This window comes from Rattus norvegicus, chromosome 6 (genome assembly GCF_036323735.1).
Source record: "Rattus norvegicus strain BN/NHsdMcwi chromosome 6, GRCr8, whole genome shotgun sequence".
NCBI lineage: Eukaryota > Metazoa > Chordata > Mammalia > Rodentia > Muridae > Rattus > Rattus norvegicus.
Genome location: NC_086024.1, coordinates 125,437,265 through 125,464,702, shown reverse-complemented (window position 1 = coordinate 125,464,702; position 27,438 = coordinate 125,437,265). Strand labels below are relative to the sequence as shown.

General features: G+C 46.1%; 1 protein-coding gene across 8 annotated transcripts in view; it reads left to right on the top strand.

Moving 5' to 3' along the window:
- Ttc7b (tetratricopeptide repeat domain 7B) overlaps positions 1–27,438 on the top strand; it is a 211,833-nt gene that overhangs the window by 64,141 nt on the left and 120,254 nt on the right. For all 8 annotated transcript variants that reach the window (XM_039112527.2, XM_063262123.1, XM_039112520.2 and 5 more), the window contains one exon: positions 1,035–1,156. In XM_039112527.2, the coding sequence (XP_038968455.1) occupies positions 1,035–1,156 (122 nt within the window). The remainder of the gene's footprint in view (positions 1–1,034; positions 1,157–27,438) is intronic.

The window sequence follows — 27,438 nt, the reverse complement described above, 5'->3', positions numbered from 1 at the left end:
GTAGAGATGCCTGCCCCTGGGAGGGAACGCTGCAGCGGGAAGGAGCCCACGACTTTGGATTAGCTGCTGGGCTGTAGGGCAGATGCAACCACCTGGATTTCAGTCTCCTACAATGACTTCCCGGTGTGGTGTGTTCTTTTGTGCCCAAAGGAAATCTGTTGGTTCGAGAGCCAGCAATTGCTTCACTGATCCTTAGGAGTAATTTCCAGACCTTTAGGATATTTGGGTTTGAGTCTTTTAAGGAGCTGCTGACCTCAGAAAACATGAGTGGCATGTTTGCATGTGTGGCTTTTAAATGTGCCGTGGACCCGATCATCTCTGAGAACGGCTTTGTCTGTCTCGTGGGTTTAAAGAGAGTTGCTGATGTGTGTCCACAGTTCAATGTGAACTCAGAAGTCTTTCACCTGAGGAGTTGGCGGTTTTGTCTGCTCTGGTCAGGGTGTTTGTTTGTTTTGGCTTTTTGTTTTGGTCTGATTTGTTTTCAGAACTAAAGATTTAAATCTTTTCACCCTGGTTATCTATGGTTACCCAAGGTCATGCTTAGGGAGAGAGTTTATTCCTTCAGCTCCTTCTCTGAGTGTAGATGAGTGGCACTCAGCCTCCTGGCCTGAGCCTGCAGCCTGGTGAGTTTGTGCTCTGGTGAATTCCAGAGTTAGTTCCAACTGTGTCACGTGTTGGCTCTCAGTGGAGGAATAAGTCTGCCTGCCTGACCAGAGCCATTGGTGGGCAATGACTTCCTGCTCTTTGCTGAGACCAGTTCTGCTTCACTCAGCCTCCCTGGCAATGTCTTGGTATTTAGCAGAGAGTCCACATTTGATGATTCTGCTGGCACCATGCTCTGAGCTCTCAGAGTCAGTGTACTACAGGCCTGCCCGGATGCCCCCCGTGAAGTCATCTCGCTGCTACTGCTGCACAGAGACTGCCCCGTCTCTGCCACAGGAAGTTGGTTGTCTTCAGTGTGTTTGGAGCCAGGGTTTGAAGGAAGTAGGCATTGATCTGTGTTTGATTAGTCTTCCAATTCTCTCCCCTTCTAGGTAATACTAACTAATATTCAGAACAGAAGCCCTAAGCCTGGCCCTGCTCCCCACGATCAAGAACTAGGTTTTTTCCTAGAAACAGGACTTCAGAGAGCCCATGTCCTCTATTTCAAAAATGGGTAAGCTTTCTTTGTTGTCGTTGCTTTAAATCCACTTTCTAGGAAGGAAAGTAGTCTTTCAAGATGCTGTTTCCGGCTTAGTTGTTAGAACAAAGTGATTTTAAATATGAATTATAAAATTGGGGAGATGGCTCAGTGGGTAAAGTGCTTGCCCCACAAGCAGGAGGACCCAAATCTGTGTACAAACAAGGTATGACAGACTTAAGTACAATCCCAGTACTGTAGAGTGGAGACAGTGGATCCCAGAGCCTTGCTGGCCAGCTAGTCTACACTCACTAGAGAGCTTCCAAAACCCCAAGTAGAGTGTGATAGAGGAAGACATCACACACACACACACACACACACACACACACACACACACACACACTCACACACACACATAGTGCACTATGTAATACAATTGGAATGTTTGGTAAAAAGAATGAACATTGGTGGTTTTGTGTGTGTATCCTCTCTACTTGACTCTCTTGAGTTCCTGTGGGATTTGAAGCTGGGAGAGGAGGGAGGACGACACTTGGGTGACTATGAACTCCAGGTAGGGAGCTCTAGACAGGGCAGGTGGTGCTGATGGAGCCATGTCTGAGATGCCCTTTCTCAGATGCCCTAAGACGAGAATGACACTGCCTCTCCAGTTCTCAAGGGAACCCCAGCACACAGAATCCCCTTGTGAACGGTTCCAAAAACTAGATTTGCCAACCTGACTATCAGGACCTTTTGTCCTCAGACTGTCTTTGAGAGGGTCAGGAAAGGGATGCAGAACGCGGATGGATGGAAGGGATGGCTCTAAGGCTTTGACATCTATTTCCTTTTGTGTTGTTCTTGTGAGAAACGTCTCCTCAGTTGTCCTTGTTTTGACTTGTGCTGCAGGATAGATGTGCATGAAGACCAACAGTAGGTATCTGCTTTCTCGGTAGCTTCTCCAAGGCTTTGCATGGGAGGCCCCTAGACACCTGTCCCTTCCTCTAGGAGCGGCAGTCAATAGTGCTTTGATTGGCAAGAGGGACACAAGTCCCGCCTCTCACACAGTGAACACTGGAGCTCGCTGCTCTCTCTTCATTCTTAAGAGCTTTAAACCCTGAGGTGTAGCTACCAGAAGGGTCTGCCTGGTAACTCACTGCTGCATGCACCCATTTTGTATTCATGGAAAATAAAACCTTAGATTCCAAGTCTTATTAAACTCTTTGAGAAGAAAGATCTACTTTGCTCCAAAGTTCACTGGTTTAGCTCAGCATGGCCCACCAAAGACCACAACAAACGTCCCAAGGTTTGGCTAGCTTCGTGGCTTTGGCACAAAGAGGCTCTCAAATTTGATCTCATCTGCCACTGACTGAGACGTCTGAGCAATGACGCATGTCCCCTTGTCTATTTTCTGCTTCTGTAAATGGAAGGAGAGGGAGGGGACATCTGTTTCTTCCCCACAATAAATGGTGGCCATTGCAGAGAAACCCTTCTTTATCTCTAACCTATGGGAGTGGGGGTGGGGCTGGGGGTGGGGAAGTGTGGAAATCCAGAGGGAGAAATCAGTTCCCTTGGGAATCCCAGGGGCCAAGTCATTACCTTCTACAGGAAACGCCAACTGTGCAGTGACCGTGTGTGCTGGACAGCTCACGTTGATTGTTGAAGCCTGTTTTCGGGAGGTGGGTTGGACACGAGACTGTTGGGCTCTGACCTCATCTTTGGGAATGCCAGCTGCCTACCGAGGATTGCTTTCTGACTTATTTCCTGTGCATTTTCTTGTACAAGTTTGAGGAAGTGCCCTCTGATGCAGCCCTCTGGGCCTGCTTCCCTTTGAAGCCTCTCTTCTTTCCTTGCACTCTCCTCTGCTGTCCTCCACAGACCAGGTACTCCAAGGGTTTCTCCCATCTGCAGTGTTCCAAGTCTGGGCTTGACTGCACTTGTGGGAGCTACTATGTATGTGGAGGTGGAAGTCCGTGCTGAAGCCCAAAATGGTTTTTGGGTGCTCCCAGTACTCTAGGGTGCCTGACTCATATTGGGGGGTTCCTCAGGGCCTTAGGACCATTCAGAGAGGATCAGCTGTCACTGGACATTGAAACCATGGAGGCACTGCTATTCCGTGTTCTGGGGCACCCCACAGTTCTGTCTGTTAGTGTACTGCTTTTTGTCATCTCTCTCTATTTCTTTTTTTCTGTGTGGATGAACAGAGCGATTTTCAGTGATAAGAAAATGAGATGTAGATGGGTTTGGCAATGAGAGGCAGAAATGGATAAAATATCTTAGAAACTTACTCCATACTTAGCATTTGGGTGATTCTTACGTACTTGCTGAGTTGTGGGAACGAATCCTACCTTTTATAATTCTGGTCTTCCCAGGAGAGACTTCTAGCATCCTCGAGTGTCTTCCGGAGAACCTGAGACCAGCACTAACTCCTGGCCCTGGTGTCTGTTGCTGCCCACCTGCCTTCACTTTGCATTCTCTGCTCTTCCTCACACCACTCTCCTCCCCTGCTGCCCTGTGAACCCCTCCCTCCACCTTCGCTGGTACTTTTCTTCCCCTCCCATCCCCGCGGTCACCATTCAGCCTCTCTCAATCCCAGCCTTCATGTCTGAGGAGTCCTGGGCTGTGACTGGACTTAGGATGAACTCACCTATCCTTCGTATGTATTTCTCTGATCTCCCTGAGTGGCAGCTGCGGGCCTATCAAGAGTGAAAACATTCTATCAGCTATGTGTGGTGGTGTACACCTGTAACTCAGGAGACTGCAGGAGGAGGACTGCAAGTTCAAGGTCAGCCCGAACAACTTAGTGCTCTCCTGTTTGAAAATAAAAGGATGTGAGTTGTAACCCAACAGTGGTGGGTCAGCTAAAAATATGATGAGATTTAGGCTTAGTCAGTTGAAGTGGTGGCTCATAGAGAAGCAGGCATCATTTGGTTGCTGGGCTCTGTAGACCAGGCTTGGAACCGGGCATTCTTCTACAGTTGCTGGACCTGCTCCTGGCAGGTCACTTCCCACTCACAACGTGCCTTAGTTAGGGTTTTACTGCTGTGAACAGACACCATGACCAAGGCAACATTTAATTGTTACTGGCTTACAGGTTCAGACGTTCAATCCATTATCATCAAGGCAAGAACATGACAGCATCCAGGCAGGCATGGTGCAGGAGGAGCTGAGAGTTCTACATCTTCATCTGAAGGCTGCTAGGAAAAGACTGGCTCCCAGGCAGCTAGGATGAGGTCTTAAAGCCCATGCCCACAGTGACAAACTTCCTCCAACAAAGCCACACCTACTCCAACAAGCCCACACCTCCAGATAGCGCCACTCCCTGGGCCAAGAATATTCAAGCCACCACACAACATTTTGGTGTTCTTGGGGAAGCAGCTAGGACAGACTGGATTTCCTGTTGAGAGCAGCGTCCTCACTAGATAGCACAGCCAATGGCCAAGAATGGTTTCATCCTGTCAACCTTCCTAGGAGAAGAGACATGTTACATCCTTACTTGAGTCACTACTCAGAGCTAGAATCACCAGAAAAGCTTGGTTTGGCAGAGGTTGGTGGTGGTGGGGTGGGCCATCATCTACTACATTACATTGTGCTTCAGGCTATTCAGCCTCCTGCTGTAAACGCAGGGCAGCAAAGGCCATTTCTTATAACTTTGCTTTTGTCAGCCAGGTCAGGTACGATGGGTGTCTCCTCTGCTTCTGAATTGGTTTTAAGCAGGGAGTGTAAGCATTGGTTAAAATGAAAAAGCAAATGACTCTTAGCACTTGGGAGGCAAGCCTATTAGATTGTACCACTGGCTGAGGTAACTCACATTCTGCACGGGAGGCCCTTACTCAAAGAAAGCAACATGGATGAAGCAGATTTGGAGCTCCCCTGAGGTGCTCACAAGTTATACAAGAGCTTTTGGAATTCTGTTTTTATAGAAAACAAACAGGCCTCTAATCTCTATTAAGCATGGGCTTCAAAATGGTCTAATGTTCTCAGATAATCTTGTTGACCTTTGCAACGTATTTAGCTCAGCTCAATATAGCCTAGATGTAGAAGGCAGAGAAAGTGGCTCCAAGGCTAGATAGGGTGGGGACAAGGAGAGAATTGGGTCTGGAAAAAGGGAAATCGGAAGCTTGCTTTTGAACTTGTTCTGTTTGATATGCACGGTGAGGGGTAGCCTCAGTGAGGAAAATGGACAAACATAGACAGGGTCTGAATTTGAGTGTTAAAGCGTGGGTTTTGATGTGCTGATAGTATTTAAAGCCCAGAGACAGTGAAATCAGTGAGCACATAGTATGACTAGAGAGAGAAGCATGATCTGGAGCCAGCTCTGGGGCCTGCAGCAAGTGGGCATGGGATAAAGAGGGGCTCTGGGCGAGAAGCTAGCAGAGGCACGAGGAAGCTGTGAGGGTTCTCTGTGAGAGCCAGGAGCAGCAATCCCCTGCAGAATGGTACTGAGCACTTAGGGAGGAAGAGCAAAGGTTCACCGGCTTAGATAACAGAAGATACCGTGACCTTGAAAAGACCAGGTGGAGGGCAAGAGCAGAAGCTTGACTGGAGAAAACCAGGAAGAAATGATGCAGGAGAAAGTGATGTTATGTTGTGTTAGTCAGAGTCACAGAACTAATGGAATGTCTCTATACATTAAGGGAACTTGTTGTAATGACTTATAGTTGGGCACTGTAGTCTAACCCCACAAATGGGCAGCCGTGAGTGGGAAGTCTAGTAGCTCAGTCCCATGAGGCTGGTGGTTTCAGCTGGTCTTCTGTATAGACCGGAATCATGAAGAAGTAGGTTCCAGTGTAAGTGCAATCAGGCAAGGAGACTTCCTTCTCCCAATGTCCTTATGTAGACCTCGAGCAGAAGGTGTGGCCCAGACTAAAGGTGTGCACCACCACCACTAGATCTGGAACCTGCTCTGCCCCAGGCTGGCCTTGAACTCAGAGATCTGCTTGCTTCAGTCTCCTGGGATTAAAGGCATGTACTACCTTGCCTGGGTCTAAGCTTTTCATGGTTACTGTGCCTTAAGATCTCCATGTCAAGATCCAGGTCAGAAGCCTGAGTCTTCCAGCCTCAGAATCTCTCACAGGTGTGCCCGCGATCGTAGTTCATTCCAGATGTGGTCAAGTTGACAACCAGGAGTAGCCTCACATATGCAGTCAGTCAGCTGCCCACCCCGCCCAGGAAGCAGTTTCCCTTTACACTTGCTTTCTCCACATAGAATTTCCGCTGGCAGGGTGGGTAGTAGAAAGGTGGTGGGAGAGCACGTGCCACGTGGATTAGTTTACTGTTGCTGTGATAAAACACCATGACCAAGAGCCAATTATAGAAGGAAGTGTGGGTTTGGGAAGCACAGCTGCAGGTAGCTGGGCAGCAGGGAGGTGAACCGGAAGTGACTGACACGAGGCTATGAGCTTTCAGTCCAGTCTCAGTGACACGCTTCCTCCAGCAAGACTGTGCCTCTTAAAGGCTCGGCGACCTCCTCAGATGACAGCACCACAGGTGACCATGTGCTCAACTATGTGCGCCTATGGGGGAACGGTTGTTTAATCATCACACCAGGCTTAGGAATATGTTTACGGAAGCTGTTGAATCATGAAAGCGGAGTGCTGTGAAGAGCTAAGGGCAGGGTAGTTCATTTGGCAAGAGTCTAGTGCCCACAGACCCATGCCCCCATTTTAGTTGGACTTATCTCCACATGGACCTCACTGGGAAGTGGGGAGGAGGAGAGGGGAGGAGTCTGTCTGAGGCTTCAGTGTTAGAAGGTGGTTTCTGGTAGAGTAGGACGTGGGTAGGGATCCCTTTCTGTATCCTCCAGCTTAGGCCACGCTGGGGATGCCATATGTCACTTGGGCTCTCACATGTCTGGAAGACTTCACTGATGCTCACCTGTCAAGCATTTCACTTGGGCTGTTTCAGAATGATGGAACTAGGGATGGCCGTGCCTGAGGAAGTCCTGTAACTGCCGCAGGACTCAGGGCGCCTCCTCCAGCTCTCCATGACTGAGACCAAAGAAGTCTCAGCCATCTGGAATAAAAAGGACCAATCAAATCTGTTATGTTTAAATGTGGCCTTGGGTCAGCTTCATTCTTCATGAATGGAGACGAAAGAGTCCTTATCACTAATACACTTAACTTCAAGTGTGTCAGGATCCTCTTCCTCTAGAAAGCTTTATTACTGCTGCCCAAGCTGGGGGCAGCCATGCTGGTCTGTCCTTGGCTCCAGAAGGATGGGGTAGGTCACCATAGGCTTCCACAGTAGAGAGGGCTGAGCTAACTGGCAGGTTTATTGCATCTCATAAAGACCCATCCCAGAGCAGGTTTACCCAGCTATACACTGCCCCTCCCCTACCACTAAACAACCAGAATTCCCTGAAAAGTGATCTCTCTCTCTCTCTCTCCCTCTCTCTCCCTCTCTCTCCCTCTCTCTCTCTCTCTCTCTCCCTCTCTCTCCCTCCTTCCCTCCCTCCCTCCTTCGCTCCCCTCCCTGTGTGTGTGTGTGTGTGTGTGTGTGTGTGTGTGTGTGTGTGTGTGTGTGTGCTGGTTCATTAGCGTGTTTATTCCTCTGTCAGAACTTTATGTTAAGATCTAAAGATATCTGGACTATGGTCCAGATAGCAAATGGTCCCTATGGAATTTCTATTCCATCAGGAAAATAAATATTACAAATGGATTAAGCCTTTTAAGAAAGAGGGAAAGGAGACAATACTATTTTTCTTTTTATCTTGCAGCTTTTCTCTTAAAAGAAAGTTATATAATGTGGTGTCTAAACAATCAGAGCTAACATGATTTTTTTGGGATCATTTCCTAATGCTTCTGGATCTAACTGGAGATGGATTCCCCCAGGAAGGGCACACTTACCAGTGTGGTGTGTGCAAATCAGTTCTTGAGCTGTGCTCTGGGGGAGCGATGTGAAGAAATGATTCCAGGAAGCACACAGTCTAGGTGGAGGAGTGCTGGTCACTGTCCCAGAATTTCAGATGAGTGTGACAGTCACCTGTTTGAGGTAAGGTGGTAAGCAGCTAGACAGACCCTTGCTTTGAGAGAGGAATCCAATCATCGTGTTTTAAAATAGCTACACTGCTGAGCCATTTTTATATGAGATTGCCCTAGATGCGATGGTTTGGGGGAGTTTTCTTTCCTTTTCTGAACAAGTGAGAAAGCCTGAAGTACATCGGTGGCCAGTCACTGATGAGGTAGCCTGGAGGCATGGGTGACAAGATCCTCAGAGGCCTCTTGTCCAAGTAAGCCAGCCTGCTGTGTCTTCGTTTGTCCTCTTCAACGCCGTTGCTCAGCAGCGGCGTCAGGATGAGCTGGACCTCTCAGAGCATCTTCTCTGGATCTGTTAAATATTGACCTCCAGAATGCTGCTGACCACACTTGCTCCTGTCCTAGTTAGAGCCAGCTATCAGCTTGACCCCACCTATGCCATCCAAGGGACTCTGAACTGAGAGATTACCCAGGTCTCATGTCTGTGAGGGATTGAGCTGGTCGATGTGTGGGAGCTGCTGGGCAGCACCATTCCTAGACGGGAGGGCGGGGCTCTATAAGAAAGCTGGTTGGGTTAGCATGAGCCAGGGAGCAAGGGGGAGGGAGAACCAGCAAGCAGCGTTCCTTTAGGGAGTCTTTCCATTCCCGCTTCAGTTCCTGCCTTGACTTTCCTCAGTGACCGAGTGTGACCTAGAAGTGTGAGCCAAGTAAACTTGTATGCACAAGGGTCCAGACAGCAGTATGCGGTGTGAGTTTCCTCAGCAGGCCTCGGCTGCCCGGAGCTGCTTTCTGTGTGTCTTCTGTCAGGGAAGTGTGCTGTCGGCCTGGCCTGGGATCTCCAGAGCCTTCAATAGCATCTGCCCAATGTACAAGTGATAAACACACTCAGTAGGGGCCCAAAGCTGTTGTCTTCATCAAGGTCTGTAACGCCTATTGATCCACATGTAAGTTATCAGAGGTCATTGCTGTAGTTGCCTGGTAGCATAAATGGCATTGTATCTTTATTAGGTTTCTAGGGGAAGACCATCGAAAGTTAATCCAAGGTCAGCTTCTGGGGGTCAGCAGGTACCTGCTGCTGCCTGTCCACCTTGTTCTCCGCTTGCTTTGCCGCCTGTTTGCTGTTTACTGTGTTCACATCTGCCTCAACTAAGAGATGCTACTCGGCAGGAACTGTTCAATGCTTGGCTTAGGGAGAGATCTGCACCTTCAGTGGTGCCTGGCATTTAGGCAGAAACAGCTATGGCTTGTAGCTTCCTACGCATTGTCATATGTCTTCCATAAAACTGATTGATTCAGTGTGTATTTATTAACAGCAGAGGAGCTAAGTGATGTGCTAGGGGGAGCGGAATAGGAAAAGGAAAAGGTGGCCTCTGCTCTTCCTCTTAGATGTGGGCAGGGAGATGTGCTGAGGCCAACACGTGGTCGTCCTGAACAGTTTCCTGTTCCTGAAGGAGGATGGAGGCTGTTGAGTGTATTTGTTACTCTTTTGTTGCTGTTATACAACACCAGGACAAAAAGCAGCTTAAGGAAGAGCTTATGTTGACTTTGTGTTCAGAGCACTAGATGTCCATACTGCTGAGGAAGCCATGGTGACAAGAGCAGGAGGCTGAGAGATCACATCTCAACCACACACAGGAAGCAGAGAGCGTAAGCAGGAAGTTGGACAAGATTATCAACCCTGAAAGGCCACCTCTTGTGACATACTTCCTCAGGAATTGTTCTACCTCCTAAAGGTCCCATAACTCCCCAAATAGTGCCATCAACTGGGCACCAAGTGTTCAGATACACGAGTCTATGGGAGACATTCTCATTCACGCTATCACAATATCACAGGGTTTCCTAGACACCAGCAAGTGGAACGTATTTTCTGGGACCTTTGGCTCTTGCCTTGTCTCTGAGCTTCGAGGATGTCTATGGCAATTCTAGCATTGTTATAGTACTTCAAGCAGGCCCTGCTGCCACCGGTTCTTTCTGGATTATGTGGTCCTCCCACAGTAGGAAAGGATTCCCACGGCTTTAGTGCCTACAGTGTCCCATTCTGTGAAGCCTTTAGGAATGTAGTTGAAACCTCCTGGGGTGAAGTTGGTTATAGAGGCACACGGGCATTTAGCATGGCCTTTATAGCCATGTCTCAAGAGTAGACCTTGGAAGTAACTGGCATAGTTCTAGTAACGAGGAGCTCACCACCCGTCTGGGAAAGAAAGGCAGGATTGCCCTCCCTGAGCCTGTAGGGAGCTGTCGTGGTAATTTAGTGATGTGTACAGTGTGGGCATTGCTGCTCCAGCGCTTGCCTAGAATGAAGCGCATTGGCCTGCTCTCTGCCTTCCCTGGCTCACTTGCCAAGTAAAATTATACTTTATGAGAAGACAGCAGAGGCCCTAGGCTCCTCCAGAGACAGCTCCCTTTTCTTTCTTTTTACCTTGCCATTTTTCTCTCCATTCTTGTTTTGAGAAATATTTTTAGCCAACAGCTAAAATTGTAGAAGGAAAAGCTGAGCTAAGGCCCAGAAGATGACTGCAACATAATTTATGACTTCCCTTAGGTATTACTAGAACTTTCTGTTAAAGGAAGAGAAGGAATTGACCATTGTCTCACAGGCACCCGCATTTTTACCGATAAGACAATGGCTGTTGTAGATCTGCCCACCGAGATGGAAGCCTATGTCTGTGTTCTCGCAAACCCTGTGTCTAATGAGAAGATTTAAAGATTGAATTCATTTTCAGTTGACATTTGGGTTTTCACCTTCCTCTCTATTCTAGGTTTACATTCTCAGCTGTCATACACAGTGCTTTTGGTAGTTGTCTGAGTTGGCGTGAACACACTGTACCTCTCTTCTCCATCTTTTCCCTTCTGCCTCCCTTTGGCATCCTCGCTGTCTCTGAGTGGCTAGTTGACAGGCCCTTGTAGCTGGTTACTTGGAATCTTGAAATGACTTCACTGATTATAATCTCCAGTCCCACTCTAGCCCCAGACAGCTGCAGATGTTCCGTCTCTACAGCTTTTCTTTTAGTAGAACTTTCATATAAATGTAATGTCTAGTCTAAATGTATGTGTAGTCTGTGTTCCACTTCTCTCAGTATGGTTCTGAATTTACCTATATTGTAGCATGTTTCCAAAGGGCGTTCTGTGTGTGTGTGTGTGTGTGTGTGTGTGTGTGTGTGTGTGTGTGTGTGTGGCGCTCATATATTTGTGCATGCCTGTGTGTGTATGTTCATGTGTGCACTTGTGTGAATGGATATGTAGGTGTACATGAGTGCGCATACAAGTAGAGGTCAGAGGACAACCTTCCTTAGAAGCCTTTCATCAGAAGGTCTCTCAGTGGCCTGGAGCTTCACTATGTAGGCTAGGTGACCTGGCCTGCAAGCTTCTAGGGGTCTGCCAGTCTCTTTCCTCCATCTTACCATTGGTGGGTTATAGATGAATGCCACCCTCCCTGGCTTTTTTTATGGTTGTTTTTTTTTGGGGGGGAGGGGTGTCTGAACTCATACTTGTGAAGTAAGCACTTTGCTAACTGAGCATCTCCTACCCTCGTATGCAAATGGTCATTCCATTGTATCTTGATCTACATGTCACTATCGCCGGCTGATGGGCCACTCTAGAAAATGCTGCTCTGAGCACTGTGTACAAACCTTGGAGAATGTTTCCATTCCTTTTTGTTGATTCCTAGATAAGGAACTGGTAAGCGTGTTTAGCTTTTTAGGACACCCATCAACTCTTTGCCAAAGCAGCAATTCCATTTTACATTTCCACCAGCAATTAATGAGGGTTCCAGCTTTTTTATATTCTCTTTAACACTTGATCATGTCAGATCTTTTAATTAGATCCATTGTGACACATCTGTCATGTTACTCCTTTTAATGTGCGTTTACCTAGAGAGTAGCATCAGCAGCTTTCACCTGCTTATTAGCTATCCCTTGGTCTTATTGGCTATCCCTTGGTCTTATTAGCTATCCCTTGGTCTTATTGGCTATCCCTTGGTCTTATTAGCTATCCCTTGGTCTTATTGGCTATCCCTTGGTCTTATTAGCTATCCCTTGGTCTTATTGGCTATCCCTTGGTCTTATTAGCTATCCCTTGGTCTTATTGGCTATCCCTTGGTCTTATTAGCTATCCCTTGGTCTTATTGGCTATCCTTTGGTCTTATTGGCTATCCCTTGGTCTTATTGGCTATCCTTTGGTCTTATTGGCTATCCCTTGGTCTTATTGGCTATCCCTTGGTCTTATTGGCTATCCCTTGGTCTTATTGGCTATCCCTTGGTCTTATTGGCTATCCCTTGGTCTTATTGGCTATCCCTTGGTCTTATTGGCTATCCTTTGGTCTTATTGGCTATCCCTTGGTCTTCTGCAGCAACAGATCTATTCACAGGTGAATCATCTACTTAGAGCTTTTGCTCCATTTTCCATTTGGTTTTCTTATTGAGTGGTAAGAATTGTTGACACAGTCTGGATATCAGATAGACATTTTTTGAGGGTTCTATGTTTGTAACATACCTTCATTTTAGTGGTGTCATCTTCTTATTTTGGTGAAGTCCATTTTATCAATTTTTATTTTACAGGTCACCCTTTATTAGTATGTGTAAGTCTAAATGGTATGTCTTATTCCAGAAGCCAGAACTATCTATAGGTTTAGCCTTTTGTTTGGGTCTCTAATCTTCTTAGATGTAATAGTTGTATATGGTGTAAGGTGAGGATCTAATGATGTTTTCGTATGTGGCCAACCAGTAGTCCAAGTACCATCTGTTGAAAAGTATACTTGCCTATTGAGGAGCTGTGATCCTTTAGTGGGAAATAAGTGAGCTGAACAAATACTCATTATTCATTTCTGGGGACTCCCCCCTCTTTACTTTAATGTGTTGTTAACTTAAGGTAAGCCACATTGTCTTAAATATTAAAATTGTATTATAAACTTTGAGACTTGGTAGATAGATCCTCTAAATTTATTCTTTTTCAAAATTGGCCATTTCCAGCTTTTTCACCTGGGGGTGGGGTGGGGATTGTTATTTCACTGTTGTTGTTTTGAGACAGGGTTTTTTTGTTATATAGCCTTGGCTGTCCTAGAACCTGCTGTGTAGATCAGGCTGGCCTAGAACTCACAGAGATCTATCTGCCTATCTCTTTACTCTCAAGTGCTAGAATGTGTCACCACACCTGGCTTGTTTTCAGTTTTTGACATCTTCATATAACTTTTAGAAGTAGCTTGTGATCTTTCTGCCTCAACAATGTCTGCAAGCATTTGGTAAGGACTATAGTGAATCTCTGGATGAATGTGGGCTTTACGTGCTCACAATAAAACCTGAGTTTATAGTAGCAGATGGTCCAGTCCTATCACTCTCCAATTAGAATAGTTTTGATTTCTCTAAAATGTTTTATAGAAAGCTGGCACTGCAGCCCTGGGGAGGTGGAGAAAAAAGCACCCCTGGGGCTCACTGGCCAGCCAGCTAGCCAGTCTAGCCAGTGAGCTCAAGTTTAGTAAGTGAACTCAAAATCCCAGCATCCACATCTGGCTGCTCACAACAGCCTGCAACTCCAACTTCAAGCAATCTGATGCCATCTTCTGGCCTCCACAGGCGCCAGCACACATGTAGCAACTTACACATGCACATACACATAAAGTAAAAGGAATAAAAAGAGATCCTTAAAAAGTTAGAGAGCCACTGAGGACTCAACACTGGCCTCTGCCTTTCACATGTACTTGCATACATGTGTAGATCCACACACACAAAACAAACAATTTAAGAAATATACTTCACAAATGCCTGGGGAGACCACACAGCCTAATGTACCTGCGAAGGGGTTGGATGCAGAGCCCATGTCTTAAAGGCCAGGCATGTGGCATGTGTTTATCACCTCAGTGCTGGGGAGATGGAGACGGGTAGATCCATGGAATTTGCTGCACAGCCAACCTGGCTGAATCTACAAGCACAATCAAAATGAGAGGCCTTGTCTCAAAAAATTAAAGTGTGACAGCTTCCGAGGAGCTCACCCCCACTGGCTTCTGTACATGTGCACACCAGGACATGCATAGATGCCCCACTACAACAAATAGTGCTTTACAGTACCCAGGCTTTATATTTTTATAGCTTTATCCCCGAGTGTCTTTGTTCACTTTTAAGCCACTGTAAATGGAATTGTTTCATTAGTTTCATCTTCAAATTATCCTTTTTATTTTATAAAATATTGGGTTTTTATATATGGATGTTCTAGCCTGCCAACGTGATCATCTCATTACTAGTTCTTTTTCAAATGTATTTATTTTGTGTGTTCACATGTAGGCGGATTGTCAGAGAACAACCTGTGGGAGTCAGTTCTCCAATCCTATTATGTGGGTCCTAGAGATCCGCGTGGGTGTCGGGCTTGCCAGCAAGAGCCTTTCCTGAGCCATGTCACCAGCTCCCGTTAATAGCTCTTCTCAAAAGATGACTTAGGTGTTTTACATATGGGATTATGCCATCTGTGAAGTAAATAGTTTTGCTTGGTCTTTCAGAATCCGGATGCCTTTATTTCTTGCCTTAGCACACTGACAAGAATCCTCGGTTCAGTTCAGAGAAGGGCTGAGAGCAGACATCGCTCTCCTACTCCTGGCCCAGAGAGCAGCTTTTAGTCTTTCTCGTTCACTGTGCTGTGCGCTGGAGTTTGAGAGATGACTCTTGGTCTCTCTTCCTTTTGATTGGAAGTCTGTCTTATCTAATATTAATAAAGCTGTTCCATCTCCCTTACAGTGACAATTCACAGTGCTATGTTGTTTTATGTCCTTTCAGCCTGTCTATGCCTTTGAATAAAATCGTCTCACTGTCTCCAACATGAAGCAAGTTTGCCGCTGCGTTCTTAGTCCCATTACTTACTTGCTTTTTAAGTGACTGTTTACTCATACTCACCTGAATGGTGGGTTTACATGGACGCATATGCTTTCATATGTGCCCCGGTGGGGGAGGTTTCTTTGTTTTGTTGTTTCGTTTCCTTTTGTTTTTGTCTCACTGTGTTGACCAAGGTGACTTCAGACTCGTGGTCTTCTTGCCTCGCCTCCCGGGTGTCAGGACCACAGCTGTGCACGCATGCCCTGCTCCTTTGTTACTTTTTGGGCTTTTAAAAAAAATGAATCCTCTATGGACTACAATATGCATATTAATTATCACAGTATTCCTTTTAAAAATCTGTTACAGTTTTAATTCCCCCTCCAAGTGAAGTGGGGGGAGAGTAGAGGACAACTTACAAGGTTGAGAGTTGTTTCTCTCCTTTCTGTCATGCAGGATCCCAGATAACCAGCTCAGGCTGTCAGGCTTGGTAGCAAATACCTGCTAAGCTGTCTCACCAACCATATTCCATATTCATAATGACTTAATTTACTCCGACATAGTTTTCTCTTATCCTTTTTAAAACTTAGGGTTTTAAAACTTATTTTATGTGCATGGGTGTTTAGCCTGCGTGTGTGTCTGTGCACCATGTGTAGAGCCTGCAGAGACCAGAAGAGGGTGTCATAGCCCCTGATACGGGAGAAGATTGTGAGCAGCCAAGCAACTGGGAATCAAACTTGGGTCCTCTGGAAGAGCAGCGTTTCCCCTCTTGACACCATTCGTGTCTTTACGATATAAACACAGCGGCTCAGTAGAGTAGTTCCTCTTTATGTCCTCTTTTTAAAGTAGAACTTTTAAAAAGAAGAAATGAGGAAACGATGTGGTCTTTTCTATTTACCCACATATTGACATTTAGCTGCTGTTATTAGTTTATTCCTGGGGATTCATATTACCATCTGGTGACATTTCCTTGGAGTCTGAAGGACTTTCTTAAAATTTTATATTGCAGGTTTGTCAAACTTTATGAATTTTGCCACTCTTTTTTTTTTTTTTTTCTGAAAATGCCTTTATTCTGTGTTGATTTCAGAAAGATAGTTTTACTGGGCATAGAAATCTTGGCGGGTTTTTTTTTTTTTTCTTTTTTTTGGAGCTGGGGACCGAACCCAGGGCCTTGCGCTTGCTAGGCAAGCACTCTACCACTGAGCTAAATCCCCAGCCCCTTGGAGGTTTTTTCTTTCACATTTTGAGCATCTGTTCCCTGGTGTCTGATAAAAAGGCACCATTACTCTCCCTGCTGCTCCCGGAGTCATTATTTGAGTGCTGTGCCTTTAAAGATTTTTGTCATGCCTGTATCTTTTGGGGCCTTATATTGTTACTATTCAGTTGTGTTCAGTCCCCATTCTGTGTATTAATGAATTCCTATTCATTTATTCTGTCACCCGAACACTCTTATTAAGCCTGCTTACAGTTCCCATGTACTGACTGAGAATTCCTGTCTATTTAGCCATTTACTTATTTACAGACAAGGTCTCACGTACCCCAGGCTGGACTTGAACTTGGTCTTCCTGCTTTTCTCTCTTTAGTGTTTCTTACCAGCATCTGGACCACATTAGCTGTGTTTTAAATCTTTAAGTAATCATCTCTGGGTCTGGAGAGATGGCTCTGAGGGGCTAGGGTGTGCAGGTTCAGTCCTCAGCATCCACGGGGCAGCTCATAGCCTTCCGTAACTCCAGCTCGAGAGCATCTGCCACCTCACACAGACACACACGCAGGAGAAGCACCAGCATACATAGGAACAAATGAGTACAAGTAGACACTGCCCCAAAAGTGTTTTTTTTTAAATGATCCCTTTGGATCTTTTTTTTTTTTTTCCGGGGCTGGGGACCGAACCCAGGACCTTGCGCTTCCTAGGTAAGCGCTCTACCACTGAGCCAAATCCCCAACCCACCCAAAAGTGTTTTTAAAATATCATTTTTATAAATTATTTGATCATATGAGTCCTATGTAGAAGTCCACATGTTGGCCAGTTTGGAATGAATTTATCTTTTTTCTGTGCTTGAGTATGCTTTTCTGTTTTTTGCATGTCTCATAGCAAATACAGTTCAATGTAGGAATGCATATAGCAAGTAAGTTAGAAATTCAAAGAGAATGCTGACATTGTATGCAGAAAATAGAAGTGATTTAAAAACTTTCTAGCAATCATAATTATTATTGGTGGTATTGTTAGCCTAAATCTTTTTCATGTAACGTAGAATAAAACAATTGGATAGTTATCAAGTCCCTATGTCCTTGAGAACTAGAGTTCTTAGCGTACAATTTAACATGGAATTATCTAAAGGAAAACCATCGTTATAGATTTGAGTGATTGAATTGGAGAGGTCAGTAGGAAGCCAAGAGGTTTCTGTGAGTGTGGGTGGGAGGTGCTGGCCAAGGTGACGGGCCATTAGCCATGAGCATCCTACTCCCAGAGAGTAATCTTGAAATCCATATTCCAGTAAAAAAGAAATTTTATTCTGTGTTGAGGACAGGAATATATACAATGAGCCTTGTATATCTTTACATGGGTCCAGACATCAAGGGAACTATTGATGTCTTCTAGGTCATGTGACAAGGGCTTGGGCCAAATATGGAGTAATTAGAATTTCAGAAAGGATTCAAAAGCTGCCACAGGTTTATGTTTAAATTCATAAATTCTCACTCAGTGTCAGTGTCTTTACTTTAGTTAGGATTTCTGTTTCTGTGAAAAGCACCAAGACAGAAAGCAGCTTGGAGCGAAGTGGGCTTACTCGGTTTATATTTGCACATCATAGTCCAGCATCAAATGAGTCAGGGCAGGAACTCACAGAGGCAGGACTGAGGCAGAAGCCACGGAGGGAGGGTGCAGCGTCCTGGCCTGCTGCTCTCATACACAGCTTTGTGTGCTGCCTCTGGGTGTTAAAGGCCTGGATATGGGGTAGGGTGAGTGGTGATAGTCTTTTTCCCTTATTATATGCTTGCATGGTGGTTACAAAGGATACCTACCTTATAATAAATGATAAATTTGCTTTTTGTGGCTTCCTGTTTGTATATTTTATACAATAAAGAGCCTGAAAAAATAAACGAGGGGCCAATTAAAGGTAGAACAGTATTCTGTTGTGTACATGTCCCACATTTTCTGTGTCCATTCCTCTGTTGAGGGACATCTGGGTTGTTTCCGGTTTCTGGCTACTATAAATAACTGCTATGAACATAGTGGAGCATGAGCCTTGTGGTATGGTGGAGCATCTTTTGGTATACGCACAGGAGCAGTGTAGTTGGGTCTTCAGGTAGAACTATTGCCAGTTTTCTGAGAAACCGCCAGACTGATTTCCAGAGTGGTTGTACAGGTTTAGAATCCCACCAACAATGGAGGAGTGTCCATCTTTCTCCACATCCTCAACAGCACGTGCTGTCACCTGAGCTTTTGATCTTAGCCATTTTGATGGGTGTAAGGTGGAATCTCAGAGCCATTTTGATTTGCACTTCCCTGGTGACTAAGGATGTTGGGCATGTCTTTAAGTGCTCCTCAGCCATTTGAGATTCCTCTGTGTAGCTCTGTACCCCATTTTTAATTGGATTATTTGGCTTGTTGGAGTCTAACTTCTTGAGTTCTTTTTATCTTTTGGATATTAGCCCTCTGATAGATGTAGGGTTTTTTTTGTTTGTTTGTTTGTTTTTTATTTTTTCTGTTTTTTTTTTAACCCTAACCCTAACCCTAACCCCTAACCCTAACCCTAACCCTAACCCTAACCCTAACCCTAACCCTAACCCTAACATAGATGTAGGGTTAATGAAGATCTTTTCCCAGTCTATAGAAAATGCCATCCTGAGTGGGTAACTCAGGCACAAAAGGACATGTGTGACCGGAGCCTAGCATAACTGTCCTCTGAGAGGCTCCACCCAGCAGCTGACTGAAACAGATGCAGAGACCCAGAGCCAAACATTGAACAGAGCTCAGGGACTCTTATGGAAGTGTTCAGGGAAGGACTGAAGGCCCTGAAGGGGAAAAGAACTCCACAGGAGGACCAACAGAGTCAGCTAACCTGGACCCTTGGGGCCTCAGAGACTGAGCCAAAGTGCATACATGGTCTGAACTGAGGTCCCTGGCACATTTGTAGCAGATGTGCAGCATGGTCTCCATGTGGGACCCCCAAAAACTGGAGCAGAAACTGTCCCCAAGGCTGCTGCCTGTCTGTGGAATCCATTCTCCAACTGGGCTGCCTGGCCTCAGTGGGAAAGGCTGTACCTAACCCTGCAGAGATTTGATGCCCCTGGGAAGGGTTGGGGGCACCCTCTCAAAGGATAAGGGGAGAGGGGTGGGGATAAGGAGGACACTAGGAGAGTGGCACAGCCATCGGGATCTAAAGTGAATAAATTAATTAACTAATGGAGGAAAAAGGTAGAACACACAGTATCCAGAAAGGGCCGGCTCCCAGGCCCTGCTCAGCTTGCTGAGCTGCTAGGCTATGCTCTCCTTTCTCCTTGGAGCTCTTTCCCAAGTTTGTTGAGGAAGAGAGCTCCTGCCTGCCTTAGCGGGTAGGTGGGAAGCCACTTGGAAGGATGCACAGGACCCGTCATCTCAGCAGAAGATGACTTGGTAGTGACATTATCTCAGGATGTCTTGGTCTGCTTCTATCCCAGCCTGTGGGGGCCAAGATGTGCCCAGAAGAGTGAGTTGTATGCTCTCTCATGATAAAAGAGTTACATGAATGATAGCACATAGTGGACCCTTTTCTATAATGCACAGGGAAACCTGACCACCATCTTCTGGGCTGATCATGTACTCTGTCTGGGAAAAGTCAAAAGAATGAAGCACTGTGTGGTAGAGAACACTCTTTAGAAGCTTGTCCTGGCGATGTACATGCAGACCCACTTCTCACTAGCTAGTCAGAACAGCATCATGTTCGTCAGAGCAGTGTCTTCTGAGCAGTGTTTCTAAAGAGCTCTCGGTTCTCCCATGGTCTCCTAGCCTCAAGATCTGGCTCTAGCACAGTCTTCTACATGCACTCTTGCCTCTGGGTGAGCTTGGCTTTAGCTCGTGGGAATTAGCTGTGTTCTCCAGTTTGTGTCTAGTCTGTCATCATGACAGGGCCATCTTTCAAAGTTCTGGGCACTAGGTTGATGGGGCCTAGGTTCAATCCCAACTTTCCTGTTTCCTGACTCAGTGGCTATGGACATATTTTCCCGTCTTCATGTCTAAAACTACACCTGAGAAGATTTTTGGTATAACATGTAAGGGAGATCAGATTTGCAATGTTTATTATTAAGCCAAGCATCATAGTGTCTACTTTTGGCTTTCACCCAGTAAATGTTTATGTGTGCTGTGGAGGGCCAGATGGTAGGTGGTGGGAGTTGGCAAATGGTAGGGAGATGCAAGGATGATGGTTTTGAGTAGCAGGTCAGGGCTTTGGGGTGCTTTCCCCTCCCTGTCAGGGGAAGACACTTGTTCCTTTTCTCAGGTGAGGAAAAGCAGGAGAGAACTGATAGTGGCATTCTTCCCTCTCTGTGTCTGTCTGGCCTCTGGCCCTTTCCTCCTGGTCCATGTCTCCTCAAGGCTTCACATCTCTCGCTCCCTTCCTGCCTTCCCCCTTCTCATGCCCACCTCAACTTTGCCCTTTTCGTCCTCTCTCTCTCTCTGAAATTATTCACCTCTCCCAGCTGCTATGAGGGACAACTCACTAGGGTGCGTGGGGGTCCCACAGACACTGTGCTTCCCCAGCCCACATTCCGCTTCATTCTTTCCCCACAGAGAACATAGAGTGGTTTACTCAACAGTTTACTGTCACGGTCCTTCCTTTTCTCCTGCTTAGTAATTGGATACCTGTAGGTGTGGGTAGAGTTGGGCTTAGGACCCAAGGCCACCCTCAGGTTTCCACCACTTGCCATCCTGAGGCCCTTTGGTACCTACCCCCTCTGCTACTGCTCAAATCCTTATGGCCATTGGGCCATGGCTTCTCAATGCCTGAAGGCCTTACTATTCCTTCAAGTGTTCTCCTAGGTTTCCTTTTTTCATTTGTCTTCGATCTGGAGTATTGTCCTGTGTTAATTAGGAAATGCAGTGTCTGTTTCCTGCTCACTGAAGTGCACAGAACACTCTCGTCCTTGCACCTGAACTTTAGCATGAGCCCTTGGAAGAACCCCTTCCCTCTCTCCTTCCCCCTGGTCCAAGGCACTGGGAGAATACCATGGTGACAAGTACCTTTGCGTGACTTTGCTGTTCAAAACTGATGAGTATTTACAAGTGTTAGAACTTCTACCTTCTAGACTCTTGCTTCTTCATTACCATTGTTGTGGTGGTTTGTATATACTCGGTACTGGGAGTGGCCCTATTAGAAGGTGTGGCCATGTTAGAGTGGGTGTGGTCTTATTGGAGTAGGTGTGTCACTGTGGGTGTGGGCTTTAAGTCCCTCATCCTAGCTGCCTGGAAGTCAGTATTCTGCTAGCAGCTTTCAGATGAAGATGTAGAACTCTCAGCTCCTCCTGCACCGTGCCTGTCTGGATGCTGCCATGCTCCCGCCTTGATGATACTAGACTGAACCTCTGAACCTGTAAGCCAGACCCAGTTAAATGTTGTCCTTATGAGAGTTGCCTTGGCCATGGTGTCTGTTCACAGCAGTAAAACCTTAATTAAGACAATTGTCTTCTAAAGTAAACACTAAATTGGCTTAGTGCTCAGTAATACTCTGAAATTGACTGGGCCCACCTCACAGCACAGACCATGGAGGCCCAGCCTGTGTTACACATAGATGGGTCTGAGCAGGCACTTGTCATAATGTTCTGGGACTTACTCTGCTCTTTGCATTTTTGTATTACAGGCTTATAAAACCTTATAAAACCTCATTGCTAAGCCCAGTCTTTGGTTTGTCCTGGTCCTCAGTTCAGAGCAGTCCCCAGATGTCTTCGCTGAGGTTGCACAGTACAGAGTCACTTCCAAAACGCCGTGATTACCCTCATGTTTGGTGTTCGGATTATCTAGCTCACTCTCTTACCCCAGAGCGCCAGTCTCCCAGGAGATGTCGCCATCATCTTCCCTGCACAGTGAGCACAAGGACCAGAGAGTTTCTTATTCGCCCCCTCGACATCAGTTATCCTTTACTTAATTTTGCCTGTGTGCCTGCATGCATGCGTCTAGACATGTGTGTGCCATGGCCTTCAGCCCCCCAGCACCTCATTGGCCCCAGTGTTGTCTTTTATCATCATAGGCCTGACCTGTCAATCAGGAGCTTCGGGGGTAGTCATTGCATTTTTGGCTTTCAAAACCTAGCAAAGGTAGTGAGGGAGTCAACCGGGGAATGCCATTTTTGTCTTCAAAGTTAAATGACTCTGAAGACTTTCCAGCATTATAAATTGGAAGGTAGATTCTAGTATACTCCCCTCCCCCAATGGTATACTTTCGAAGATGTTTTAATTAGGGTTTTCCTGTGATTAAAAACCATAATCAAGAGCAACTTGGGGAGGAAAAGGTTGGTTACACCTCACAGTTTTTAGTCCATCATTCAAGGAAGTCAGGGTAGGAACTCAAAGTAGGAAACTGGAGGCAGAAATTGATACAGAGGCCATGGTAGGAGTTCTGCTACTGCAAGTTCTTTATGGCTTGCTCGGACTGCTTTCTTAAATCACATAGGATCTCAAGGGTCTCTCTGCCCACAGTGACCTAGGCCTTCCTCCATTAATCACCAAGAAAATGCCCCACAGGGTCATCCATGAGCCAGTCTGTGGGGGCATTTTCTCAAGGAGTTTCCCTCTTCCAACTTGACTATAGCTGACACTGGCATAAAACTAGCCACCATGGAAGATTATAGCCTTAATAATGGGTGGCATTTAAAAACTACTTCCTCCATGCATCTAACTCACTCTCTCTTCTTATAGCAAACCAGTGAGCTGTCAAATAGATACGAGAGTGGAGCAGAGGTTCCCATACCAAAGACTTAAACTCATGAGGCTTGACTCCAGAGCCAGTGCTGTCTCATCTCTCATGATTTAAGTTTATAGATAAATATATAAGGAAGGATCCCTAAACAAATACGTGGAAAGGCAATGTCCCCTGTAATAGATCCACATGGCTATTGTGTTAAAAGTATTACCCCAAGGAATCCAAGTGTCCATTAGATTCTTTTGGGATCCTGGGATTAAATGGAAAGTCATTAAGGGGCTGGCAAGATTGCTTAGTGGATAAGAACAGTTGCTACTCTTGTTAAAGTACCCAGGCTCAATTCCCACCATCCACATCCAGAGAGTCAAGGGCCCTTTTCTGACCTCCATGGGCCCACAGCATGCAAAAAAGTACACTTTCATGCATTCAGGCAAAACACTCATGAATACAGATAAATCCTTGAGAAAATTATACAATGTAAAGATACAATTATGTTCGTGAGGCAGAAGGTTTGTTTTTTGGTTCCCTATGAGTTTTCTGTGGAGGCAGGTCTTGATGAATGTGGATGTCCTTTGACTGTTCCCAAAGGTTGGAAGGAAGGAGGATTTAGGTTAGGCCCCTGTGCTTCCTGTTTCTCGGAGATTTGGGGTCTGGAGTAAAGAAGATCCTGGAGAAGGCTGAGCTGTCTGCAGCCCTCCGGCTCCTGTAGTGTTTGCTCATTCCTTCACTGTGGGCTTCCTTTCGCATACCTGTTGAATGGATTCCTTTATGTCCCTATGATATGCGATCTGTACCTGGCCCGTGTGATATGAACTCCTAGAAGCCACCATCTGGGTCTGGTATGATGTGTTCCTGTTCCCTCAGGCTGCCTGGCCAGCTGACCAGTTACACACTTTACTTCACATTTGTCATGAGGAAGCCTCTGTTGGTGGAGTCATCCAAAAAATGTTGTTAAGCCTACTACAACTCTCATTAGGTTGAGATGAGACATCAGAAGCCTGGCGAGCTTGTTCACATCCCCGTTTGTCGTGGCTGTCACACCCTCCATTGCTATATCTAGGCTGCAGCTGGCTTGCTCTGTAGAGCCCTTTGCTAATGAGGCCAAGGTTGTGGGTTTGATCCCTGGCCCCTGACTACAGAGGCCATCTGTCTTCACAAATGCATGTCACTGGATCTGAGGCAAAGAGTATGTTCAGAGGGAGAAGCTAGGCTTTGCTCTGGGAAACCTGAGTATCCTTTGGTACCGGGAAGCTACTTCTGATGTCACACGTTTTCAGGACAGATGAAGCCAAGGGTTATAGTCGTGAAGAAGAAGCAGGATTCTCAAGCTGGGAACTAGGGGCTATTGACCTCAAGGAGATAAATGGTACATTCTAGTGTTCCTGTTGACAGCGTCCACGGTGGGGGTGGGTCTGTCCTTCTGTGTGAGAATCTGCTCTAGCTGTTCCCTGGTAGTCATAAAAACTGAAAGGGAAAGAGATTTCAGAATGCAGGCTCCTGCTCCCTCTTTTCTTTCCTGAGGATCTCCTGCTCGCTGGCTCGCAGCTGGCGTCCTGCCAGCTCTGTGAGGCTGCTGAGACCAGGAGAAGTAGATACTAAAAACAAACAAATAAACAAAGAAACCAGACTTGGCCCTCAAGGTGCAGAGTTTGTCTGGTGAGCTAATTGTGGCTAGTCCTGCTAGGAGTGTTTGCAGCCTTGCTGGGATCCCCCCAGGAAGCAACACTTGCTGCTTGGAAAGGAGGTTAGGAAACATCCAAGTGAAACCTTAGCTTTGGTCCCTTGGACTCTTGACACCAAGAGAAACATGTGGAGGTACAAGCATAGACAGGGTTTTTTAAACTACCTGCACGTGTTTCCCCCCTCCAAACCTTCACATGTACATGTCTCTGAAACTTGTTAGCTTTAGAATCCTGACAGTAGATGTTGTGGTGTGGGAGGAAAGCCTGCTTGGCCTCCATGCTACTCAGAGCTCTGTCCCAGGTGTTAGGAGGGTACGTCACTGCACTGTCTGCCAGCCGAGGCTTAGTGATGGGGGAGAGGGGCAAAGAGGCAGGAAAGCGCACCTTCCATGGGTTTGGTCATTTGGCTCCTAGTGTTTAAGCAGACACCCAGTCAGCTGGCTGCTGTTGCTGTTCTTACAGTGTGTGAGGGAAGGCACACTCTGTTCTCTGGAGCATCCTCGGGGACCTGCTAACCTGATAGGAAAATGCTCAACTGGTTGAAACAACCAACTGCTTGTGCAGCTCAGGGCCTGTCCGTAAGAAAGAGACTGGAAAAAGTCAAGCCACTTCTTGGCTCAAGACATGCATTGGTTGACTCGTCTTATAATTGATTTTTGCTTAGAAAATTTCGACCAAAGAGAAATTGAAATTGTGTTTACTCTGGAAGCCTGGCTCCCCTTCCCTTAACCAGTACAGAGGGTTCACATCAAGTATGAAGACTCCTATTTGCAACACAAAGTTTTCATGACAACTGAATTTATATTACTGTCCTGAGCCAAACTTGGAAGTCAGTAGAAAATTTAGAAGTACATGGTTAGGGGTTAAGATAGCACTGGCTGCTCTTGCAGAGGACCTGGGTTCAGTTCTCAGGACCCACATGACAGCTCACTGTTCCATGGTATCTGATGCCTTCTTCTGACCTCTGTGGGCACTGCGTACACGGGGTACACTTACATACGTGCAGGCAAAACACTCACATATAATACATACATACACACACACACACTGCATGGTGAAGGAGAGAAATTTTCTTTTTCTATGTCTTCTAGGAAATGAAAGGGTAAGAAAGGAAAGCATGCTAAATTTGACCTTGTTAGGCCCTCGGAGGCAGAAATGTCCTCACGTACTCTCACCATGTCAGCCTTAGCTTTCTGTGAGGAGCTGAGGTTGGAGCTCTGGCTCTTTTCAGAGTGCACCTCCCTCTTGTTGGATAGGACACAGGGGATTATACCAAAGAGCTGTAACTGTTCAGAGTTGTAAAACAAGATTTGTGCCAGCTCAAGCTTATGCTAACGATGTGAATTTGGAGCTCAGTGCTGGAAAAAGCTGCTTCAGAGCTGCATTGGGAGCTGGGCCTGTGGCAGTGATGAAGATCTTAATGTAAGAATGGGGCATTGAGACTGCAGGGACACTTCAAATATTGACATGGAGCATTCTGCAGAAGACCTCCCATAGCATAGGAAATAATTTTAAGGAATTGACAAGTAGGGTTGCATGAGTTAAAAAGCTTCTTCATAGCAAAGGAAGCAATCACCAGAGTTAAGACAGACCACAGATTGGGGTCTATTTATGCCAAATAAACATTAGATGGGGACTAATAGGTAGGATACATAAAGAACTGTAAAAAATGACCCCCACTCTCCCACTCATCCTGCCAGTGAATGGGCTGTTGAACTGAATAGATGTGTAACCAGCCTAGATCTTCTTCAGCAGAGTGATATATAATGAAAATAGATATTCAGTTGTGAAGAACAACAGGAGACGTTTGAGGGAGGTAGGGAGGGACAGAGAGAGAATGTGAGTCAGAGATGAAAGTGGAAGGGGGACTCTGAGAGGGGGAAGAAGGGAGAGGGAAGGGATCAGGCAGAGGAGGAAGGGGAGGATGGGTAGGTAAGAGGAGCCATGAGAATAAGGAATAATGACGTATTTATGAAATGCCACGATGAAACCCATTACTTATATGTTAACTTAATATTTAATTTAAAAATTGAAAATAAAAGGAGGGAGGGCTGGAACCTTCTCAGTTGTACAGACAACTGTGGGGCTAGCACTGACTCACAGGGGGTCAAGCCTGGAGGGCGAGATTCTAGAGAACAACAACAAAAGCAGACAGAGAAGGGGGCGAGAAGACAGGGAGTGGGTGAAGGGTAGAGGAGGCTGACCCCATTGTGAAGAGAGGTGAGTTGACCAAGCATAGGCTGAGGGACACTGCCAGCTCTGCCTGTTGGACTGGGCACAGCAGTGGTACAGGGAGCCGCAGTGGAGTGGCCTCCAGTTGGCTGAGCACGAGCTGGTCCTGAAGACTGCAGGCCCTTTCCTCCTGGTCTTAGCTGAATGTTGGAGCTGCTCCGGCCTGAGAGAAACACGCCCAGCACAGGAAGCTTGAGGAAGCAAAGTGCAGGAGATGACCCAAGTTCTGACATCTTGCCAGAGCGTGTGCTGCTTGATTCTGGCAAAAACCTTACCGTAATGAATTCTGACATCATTGCGCCATCTCAGTCAAGGGCGTTGAGAAGGAGTAAATGACCTCCTGTCAGGAGTCTGTGGAAACCCTCAGAACCCGGGGAATTCCTTGGCACTCTGATTTTCAGCTTAGCGTGGAAACTTTAAGCAAGTTTGTTCTAGGTATGTAATGGGCCTCAGCATTTTAGGAACAAACCGATAGTTTAGAAATATATACTCAGTCATGTGGGTTTTGTTCATTTTCCTCATACTGGACAATTTCGTGGCATTTAGAATGTAATTTCCTTTTTCTTCCTTGCCACCATGATTAAACATTTAGTGTTTTTTCCGTTCAGTGGCAAATAGGAAGTGATTGAGCAATATGTGACTTTAAAATGTTTGTTATAGAATATTTGGTGAGAACTGAAGAACTTGGTAATTAGGGTGCTTGTGACTTTTCCTAGTATTTAAAATGTGCCATTCCTTCCCTGCTGTCCTG